The sequence below is a fragment of the Petaurus breviceps genome, unplaced genomic scaffold, assembly GCF_028583685.1.
Source record: "Petaurus breviceps papuanus isolate PSGF00001 unplaced genomic scaffold, PetGlider_PUasm1.0 90879, whole genome shotgun sequence".
NCBI classification, from domain to species: Eukaryota; Metazoa; Chordata; class Mammalia; order Diprotodontia; family Petauridae; genus Petaurus; species Petaurus breviceps.
The window spans coordinates 1,452,392-1,461,983 of NW_027187368.1; the positions used below are offsets into that span (position 1 = coordinate 1,452,392).

At 39.0% G+C, this 9,592-nt stretch overlaps 1 protein-coding gene across 1 annotated transcript; it reads right to left on the reverse strand.

Annotated features, from left to right (window-relative positions):
* Positions 1-8,626: 8,626 nt before the first annotated feature.
* LOC138150487 (olfactory receptor 1B1-like) lies at positions 8,627-9,580 on the reverse strand. The gene has a single exon (XM_069073957.1). The coding sequence runs from the start codon at positions 9,578-9,580 to the stop codon at positions 8,627-8,629; it is 954 nt and encodes a 317-aa protein (XP_068930058.1).
* Positions 9,581-9,592: the final 12 nt, after the last annotated feature.

The window sequence follows — 9,592 nt, forward strand, 5'->3', positions numbered from 1 at the left end:
TCTCTCTCTCTCTCTCTCTCTCTCTCTCTCTCTCTCTCTCTCTCTGTATATATATAATTTTTACATGCAACTGGGAGGTAAGATATACAGGCACTGGGGTATAGAGATCCATCTTGCCCTACTGGAAAGTCAGAGGGGAAATGAGGGAGGATATAGGAGAGAGCAGATTGGAGGAAGGGGTATACAGTGGGATCATTGTTTTGGGGTGGTGGGTAGGGGAAAGATGGGGAGAAAATTTGTAACTCAAAATCTTGTGGAAATAAATGATATAAACTAAAAATAAACATAAAATTTAATTAAAAAAATAAAATCCTCCACCCCCATCCCCCGCAAAAAAAAAAATAGCAGCACAAGAAACCTAAAGCTTGGAAGAGTGACCCCTCCATTCTGGGAGCAGGGCCCAACTTGAACATAAAGTTAAAAGTCAAGAAATATACTGTAAAAATGAGCAAAAATTTAAAAAGGAACCTGACCATAACAGGTTACTGTGGTGACATATGCTGACAGGGAAGATCAAGACACAAACCTTACATAAACCTCAAGGGGGGAAATGGATATTCAATAAAATAGTGGACTTTCAAGCATTCCTGATGAACAGACCAGAGTTGAATGGAAAATTTGGCTTTAAATACAAGACTCAAGAGAAGAATAGTAAACAGGAAAGAGAAATCATGAGGCATTCAATAAGGTTAAACTGTTCATATTCCTACACCAAAAAATGATAGTTGTAACTCCCCAAAACTTCCTCATTATTAGGGTAGTTAGAAGAAGTATACCTAGACATAGGGCATGGATATGAGTTTAATATGATGGAATAATAGTCTAAAAATATAAAGTTAAGGGGTGTAGCAGCAAGCACCATGACATACCCAGGGTGGCTGCCAATACAGGTTCTTAGATCTGCTTTTCTAAAGAAAGGCAACTCAAAATGGGTTAACAATCTCACTTTAATCAATCAAACATATGATATTTACCTTGTTCAGGGGAAAAAGGTCAGCACCCCGAACTTCAGAGAATACAGATGTTACAAGCAGACAAAAAATACAGACAGAGAAACAAATCAGCAGACAGGCTTCCAACTGTCAACCATTACATCCATAAGTAGTCAGTTACCAGAGAGGGAAGCACCAACATCTGGGTTTTCAAAGCCCAGGAGGCTCGAGAGCTGTCCAGAGTCTTTTCTGGTCAAATCACACAGCACTTCTCAAAGTGAGCCCCAAAACAAAATCTCACACCCGGGTATATATAGCCTTCTCCTGGCTCAGAGAATGTCACAACCCTCTTGACCCAGTGCCCAATCACAGAGCACCAAGGTGTGGGCATTCCTGAAAACCAAGCCTCGAACCACAGGCTCCAGGTGCACTTAAGCCTATCAAAGTGCCTAGGGGCAGGCAAGATCTTAAATTCCCATTCCCATAACAAGGGGTGAGAAAGAGTAACGCACTGATAGAAGGGGAAAGGGGGAGATAGAATAGGGTAAATTATCTGACATAAAACAGGCAAGAAAGAACTTTTAAACTGGAAGGGAAAATGGGGGAATGGGAGGGAGTACATGAACCTTGCTCCCATCAGAACTGACTCAAAGAAGGAAAAACATACACACACAATTAGGTATAGAAATATATCTTACCATACAGGAAAGTAGGAGGGGAAGGGGATAAAAGAAGGACAGGCTGATAAAAGGGAGATCAGATTGGGGGAAGTAAAAATTAGAATCAAAACACTTTTGAGAAAGGGCAGGGTGAAAGGAGAGAGTAAGATAAATGGGAGAAAATAAGATGGAGGAAAATACACAGCAAAAAAAATTTATGGCAAATTTCTCTGATAAAGATCTCATTTCTCAAATATATAGAGTATTGAGTCAAATTTATTGAAATATAAATCATTCCTCAATTGATTAAAGATCAAAGGATATGATCAGGCAGCTTTCAGATGAAGTAATAAAAGCTATCTATGAAAAAATTGCTCTAAATCACTATTGATTAGAGAAATGCATATTAAAACAACTCAGAAACACCACCCTATACCTTTAAGATTGACTAATATGACAGAAAAGGAAAATGACAAATGTTTAAGGGGATGTGAGGAAATTAAAACATTAATGCACTGTTGGTGATTTGATATACTGATTCAACCATTCTCTATAGCAATTTGGAATTATGACCAAATAGCTATAAAACCATGCATACCCTATGATAAAAAACCAAAAACAAAAAATTATCTGTATGTACAAAAATATTTATAGGGACTCATTAGTTGTGGTAAAGAATTGGAAATTGAGCAGATATTCATTGTTTGGGGAATGGCTGAAAGTTATTATATATGATTGTGATGGAATACTATTATGCTATAAAAAATGAGAGCAGGATTCTCTCAGAAAACCCCTGAAAGACATAAACTGATACAAAGTGGAATGAACAGAACCAGGAGAACATTGTATACATTAATAGCAATATTATATTATGATCAAGTATGAATGACTTTGCTATTTTCAGCAATGCAATTATTCAAGACAATTCTGAAGGATTTATAATGAAAAATGCTATTTACCTTCAGAGAAAGAATTAATGGAGTCTGATTGCAGATAAAAACATACTTTTGTTTACTTTCTTTATTTTCCTTGTTTTTTTTGTCTTTGTTTTCATTTGCAACATGATTAACATAGAAATATTTTTTATTTTTTTTCTTATTTTTTTGCATAAGTATACATGTATAACCTATATCACATTTATTGCCTTCTCAGTGAGAGAGGGTAGGAGAGGGAGGGAGGAAGAGAATTTGGAACTCAAAAAAATTTTTAAATGAATGTTAAAAATTGTTTTACATGTAATTGGGGGGAAATAAAATCATAATTTAAAAAAAATGAAAAATGAGATCTATTTTAAATTTTAAAAAAAGGATGAGGGAGACCGAAGCATGCTAATAGGCATCAGGGAATGTGAGTCATTAAATAAGAAGAAACTGAAAGTTAGAGTGTAAGGAGTAGTTAGGATGGTAAAGGCATCCTCCTTTCAGAGGAGACAGGAAGAAAAAGAATTAAGGGTACAAGTAGAGGGCATAGCATTGGTGAAGAGAAGAACCTTTTCTTCAATAAAGACTGAGGTAAAGGAGCAAAAAATTGGTGATGTCAAAGGATTTTAAAGTATAGCATATGGGGGAGGGGGAAGGACCTCATGGTACATGGCTTCTATTTTCTCAATCAAACAAGTAGTCTTCTGAGAGACTGGTAGGGAATGGGTGGTGTTATCCTTTGTTTTAGGTCATGGATAAAGTGACTAAAGCAGCATTGACTATAGGTTTACTTGAAGACCTTGGTCAGGGTCCTCCAGAAAGCACCTTTTACCTACTGATTCCTCTGGGTATAGCTGATGGGTTCAGCATAGAGTCACCCCTATGTAGAAGACAGCCACCTACTGGTCTTGATTCAGGTTGTAGCTGCTAACTAGTTTCAAATAGAATTGAAATCAGACCCACAAAATATGAATCATGTGAAAATAGCTTCATATAGCACTGAAAGCTGAACATAACCAAAATACAGTGATACCAGTGCAAATCTAGGAGACAGTGATGAATATGAATTAGGATAGGTTTAATAAAAGCCCTTATGTTGCCAGAACTCACTGGGGAAGGGTATGAGCAGCACTGTTGAGCCAGGGAATGACAGAAGTTCATGATTTAGTTGCTACAGAAATTAAATCAGAAGATGAGAATAATTTGTTGAAGGTTATGCAGGAACACCACATAGTGGTCATAGGTTATGGAGGCTAAGAAGAAACCCTCTGCATTTCCCAAGCAATGAAAGTGACCTGAGTCATGTACTAGGTAAAGGGGATGGTCTTGCTCCAAGAAAAGATGGAAACCAACATTAGGACACAATGATGGTGGTGAATCAGATATCAGTAGAGGTCATATTGTTAAACAGGAAGTATACGGAGTTTTCTTCAATTCATGGCAATGATCAGTGCGTTCTCTATCATACTGACCAACTACATGATAATGATCACAAATGAGGCTGACTACATCTCCAGATTGCCTGACAGGCCCAGGAAGACAAATTCAGCCCCTGTAGTGTACTGCTGGAAGTTCATCAGAGATGAATGAATTCATTTTAAGATGATCTCATGTTCATAGAGTACTGTGACAGTTGTTATTTGACCCTCAACCTTTTGGCTCCAAATCCAGTGCTCTTTAAAATGTCCTGCCTCTTGTAGCTATGATGAGATTTAGAGATGGAAGAAATCTTAGAGATAACTCAAAATTGATTTATAATCTTATACATAAGGAAACCAAGACCAAGAGAGTTTAAATAGTTTGTTTCCCCAGGGTAACACAGATAGTAAGTAGAGGACTTGGGGTTTGAAAACAAGTCCTGGATTACAAATCCAGAGTCCTTTATACTATGTCATCAACTCTGTCTCAGAGATCTAATCCCTCTACCCTTAAAACAGACCCTCAAGTTCTTATAACATTATGGTGATAATGTTGCCTTTTAGACTTCTGTCTGGCCCCAAATCCATGATCTAGTTGATCATATATTAAGGATCAAGAAAGATTTCCTTCCACCCACCCCAGACCATGAAGGGTTATGCCTCCTGATGGTGTGCTATTTGTAATACTTCTGTTTGGACCTCCATTTTGTTTCTGTGCCTGCCTCACTGTTTATATGAAACTGATGAACAGGCCTAGTGTGGAGGAAGTGCTTTTTTAACCTTAAAGTTCTATAGAAATATTAGTGATTTATTAATAGAAAGATGATGATGTTCTGGGATTGAGAAAAGACAATCACAAAGAACTTTTAAAGGACATTAGAGATCATCAAGTCTAATTCCTTAATAGTTTTCCTTGTTCAAAATAAATTTTACTGATGCTTTTTGTTTTTATATAACAATCATTTCTTGACAACTCCCCCCCACAAGTCTGTGAACCTTCTCCTATAACAAAGGAAAGCAGTTAATCAAAATGAACCCACACAGAGGCAATGTGAAAATTTATACTGTCAAACTAATCCCAAGTTCCCTCAAAAGAAAGGAGTACATTTAGTCATCTCCCTTTGCAGCTAAGATCAATCACTAGAGTTACACAGCACTCAGATTCATTTTGGTGTTCTTTTCTCAACCCTTTGACATTTGAGGAAATTGAGACCTAGAGAGCTTGTACCTATCCTCATAGCAAGTCATTACCAATTCTTTGAAATTGTTTTGATGGATCAGACGTTGTTATCTCTGAAGGCATGAGAATCATTTAAGGAATATGGTCTATCCAGGTCATCCAGGAGAGAAGAGAGACAGAAGACAATTGTATTCTATTGCCATGTTTTATCGAGAGACTACACAAAATTGCAGAATATAAGAAATGGAATGGGATAAATCTTGTTCTGTTTAATCCCAGAAGGCAGAATTAAGATCAATGTATAGAACTTAAAAGAGGCAAAATTAGGCTTGATGTCAGGAGGAAAAAATTTCTAGCAATTAGTGTGGCTCAAATGTGGAATGCTGCCTCAAAGGTGTTGGAATCCTGCTCAGTGGAGGTTTCAAGAGGGAGCTGGTTATAGGTATGTTACAGAAGAGATTCCATTCAGATATATCTCAAAGGTCCCTTCCCACTCTCAAATTCTGTTATTCCTTACTGGCATTTCTAATGACCCTGTTGATTCAGGACCATAGTCAGCTCCTAATAGCTGTTAAAGGTCCTTTTGTAATTGTTAAGGTTCTCTATTAAAAAAAAATGATCAAAGACCACAATAGAGGAGGAGGAGAAGGAAGAGAAGGAAGAGGATGAGGAGGAGGAAGAAGAAGAAGAGGGGGAGTGGAGGAAGAAGATAAAGATGAAGCATTTACATAGTGCTTTAAGGTTTACAAAGTGCTTTACAAATATTATCTCATGTTATCTCCACAACTTTGGGAAATAGATGCTAATATCCACATTTTACAGATGTGAAAATTAGATGAAATCAGGTTAAATGAATAGCCTAGGAAGTGCCTGAGGCTGGATTAGGAACCTAGTTCTTTCTGACTCCAGGTCTGCTGCTCTACTCACTACACTACCTACACTAGCTAATCTGCATTGATGAAGACATTAAGTTCTACATCAATAGTTCCCTGGCTTCAATATGAAGACCCCCTTTTAACATAAAAATTTTTGAAGACTGCTCACCCCAAATGATATGCACCAGTTGATTGAGAAAATACATAAAAATAAAAAAAAAACTGCTAGGAATTCAATAATACTTTAAGATGATTTGTGTTTTATTGATAACAACACAATGTATATACACCAAAACTAGACATAAACACGTGACATATTTATCCAATCAATGCAACTGTTCATTTCAATTTAATTTCATTCGATAAACATTTATTAAATGCCTACTCTATGCTAGATGATTGCACCATCTAGTTCAGTGTTTGGGAGGCTCCAAAGGAAGGTGTGGAAGAAAAGAGTAATTAGACTGACTACCAAACAGAAGGTCTACAGAGCCCTTATGCTGGCCTCATTGTATGCCTGTGAAACCCAGCCAGTACACCAGCACCATGCCAAGAAATTGAATCACTTCCATTTGATTTATCTTAGGAAGATTCTGAAGATCACCTGGCAGGATAAGACACAGATGCTAAGGTCCTTTCTCAATTTTAACTGCCAACTATTCAAATTCTGCAGCAGAGATATTGTGCTAGCTCCTGTGCACAAAAAGAATTAAACATCAGCATTTATTTCATCCAAAAAGTTTGCATTCAACTTGGATGAGAAATAGTATCTATACAGGTAAATAAATGCTATATATGTTGACATGTGTGTGTATATATGTACACAAAGTAAATTAAAAGTAATTTCAAGGGACAAGAAGTAATAACAATGGGGAGGGGAAGGGAACAGGAAAGGCTTCTTGTAGGAGCTAGTCCATGAGCTGAACCTTAAATGAAGCCAGGGATTCCAAAAGACAGAGAGGGAGAGGGAAGAAATTCTAGTTACAAGGGGCCTCAAATGTGAAAGCACAGATGCAGGAGGCAAAATCTCCTGTACAGGGAATATTACTTAGTCTGATTGGGTCTGCTCAAAGGCCATAGGGAAAGTAATGGGAAATAAGTCTAAAAAGGTCAGGTCAAGGCAGGTAAGAAAGAACCTTAAATGCCAAGCTGGGGAGTCTGTGTTTTGTTGTAGAGGCAACAGAGAGTGCTGAAGCTTCCTGAGGAGGGGGGGGGGGGGGGGGAGGATGGTCAGTCCTGAGCTTTTGAGATAGCAATTTGGCAGCTGTGTGGAAGATGAATTGGAGAGAGAAGAGAAAACAGGTGGGGAAACCAATTAGAAAGCTAGTGTAGTTATGCAGGTGAGAGGGAGTGAGGACCTTGGGAAGTGGCCACAGAGAGGAGATGTTGCCAAGGTAGTGTTGCCCAGAGCTGGAAATTAATTGGGTGTGGGAATGGAGGACAATGAATAGCTGAAGATGACTCCTAGGCTGAGAACCTCAGTGACATGAAGGATGTATATTTATTATATATTTCTATCAAATATATATATATATATATATATATATATATATATTTGCATTTTGTGTTGGTGCTAAATAAAGGTTAAAATGGCAGTGCTTAGGGTACATAAGTACTCAGTGATCTCATGGGTCTCTGCACATAGATTAGAAGTCCCGGATCAAGTGAATCTGTAAGAGCCAAGGTAAGTTGATACAGATACACATACACACCATTGAAAAGGTCAATGGTATTAGTAACAAAAAAAACAGTTCCTACAAGCTCTGGAGCATATAGATATTCCTGAGATAGTTTTAATCACATTTGTGGTCTGTAGCCTACAACTTGGCACTTGGATGGGCACCATTTTATATTCTACTTTCACTTTAACTAGTGGTCTCCTCTGCTGCTTCTATTTAACATAGAGATAAGCCTGGGCTCCTAAAGGCTATGACAAAAGAATACAAGCTTTGGCAGGTCTGACCCAACTGAAAAGGCTTCAAGCACAATCCCCAGCATTGGAATGTATGTCTATCATCTCAGGCCCAGCTCATAGACCATAGGGAGAATGGAGAAGAAGTTCATTATGACAATGATGACCACAAAGAGACACCTTTTTTCTCGCTACAAAAATGAAGATTGTCCATAAAAGTGAAGCAGGGGTGGGGAATATGTTGATGGATGAACTGTCCCCAGTGAATGATTGGAGCATTGTCCTATTAATTTGGCATGTACTTGTCTTGTCTCTATCATCCTTATACCTTGATCACCTTTGGCAGAAAAAATAAAATAAAACAAAACAAACACAATAACCTGGACCAGAGTTGAAAAGACCATTAGATTTGTAGAAGAGGGCTTGGTTTCAAATTTTACCTGTTGCTTCCTGTATTATATTAGGCAGGTTAGTTAATGTCTCAGCCTCAGTTTCCTCATCTGCAAAAGGGAAATAACACTTGTACTACATACCTCACAGGGTGATTTTGAGGATCAAAAATTCTAAAGTAATTAATAAGTGACAAACTCTATATATTATATCATCTGAAATTCTGTTTCCCTAGGTTCTTCCATGATCTTTATGATTGCCATTCACCATCATTATCCACCAGGCTCTAATTTTTTGTTGACTCAAACCACATGACCCATGTGCCTTTGAGTCAGAACAATCAGGGAGTGACTTGACTAGGAGCAAGAAGTCTGTAAAGGGCACCCTTAACATCCTTATTGCGGAGGCTGTAGACAAATGGATTGGCAAGAGGAGTAATGGCTGTGTACATCACAGCAGCTGCCATATCCTGCTCCTGAGAGTTCTGGGAGGGGGGCTGGAAGTAGACCCAAATGATGGTGCCATAGAGGAAAGTGACCATGGTGAGATGGGAACCACAGGTGGAGAAAGCCCGTCTTCGACCAGCAGCTGAGGGCAGCCGTAAGATGGTAGCTGCAATGCGAGCATAGGAGAGTAGAATGAGAGCACAGGGTCCCAGCATGAGTAACCCACCCTCCAGAAAGATGGCCAGCTCATTGATTTGAGTGTCAGAACAGGATGTCTTCAGTAGGGGCCGGTGGTCACAGAAAAAGTGGGGGAGGTGGACAGCACCCTCATTGTCAACAGCCCACCGGAGGGGCAATAGGAGCCCTGCATGCAGAACAGAGTGAATGAAAGACACAACCCAACAAGAAGCCAGAAGGCGAGCACAGACCTGCTGATTCATTACAGCTGGATAGTGCAATGGATCACAGATGGCCACATAACGGTCCAGGGCCATGACAGCCACCACCAGTGTGTCTGTGACACCAAATACATAGAAGAAAAAAAATTGTATTAGGCAACAAACAGCAGGGATGGCTGGCTGGGAAGAAACCAGGTGGGTTAGCAGCTGGGGTAAGGTAACTGTGGCCAGCCCTGTGTCTACCACAGAGAGGCCACGTAGCAGATAGTACATGGGTGTGCTGAGTCGTGACTCTTGAGAGATTAGCAGAACTAGTGTTAAGTTACCCACAATAGCACCCATGTAGACAGTCAAAAACAGCAGGAAAAGAAGGCTTTTGGGAGGACCACCTTTCCACAGCTCTGCTAGAAGGAATATTGGTGTGTGAGAGGCGTTAGAGGCACAAACCATGGTGTAGGAGGG

Coding starts and splice junctions, on each gene's coding strand:
- LOC138150487 (XM_069073957.1), bottom strand. CDS start 9,580: ATGGTTTGTGCCTCTAACGCCTCTCACACACCAATATTCCTTCTAGCA.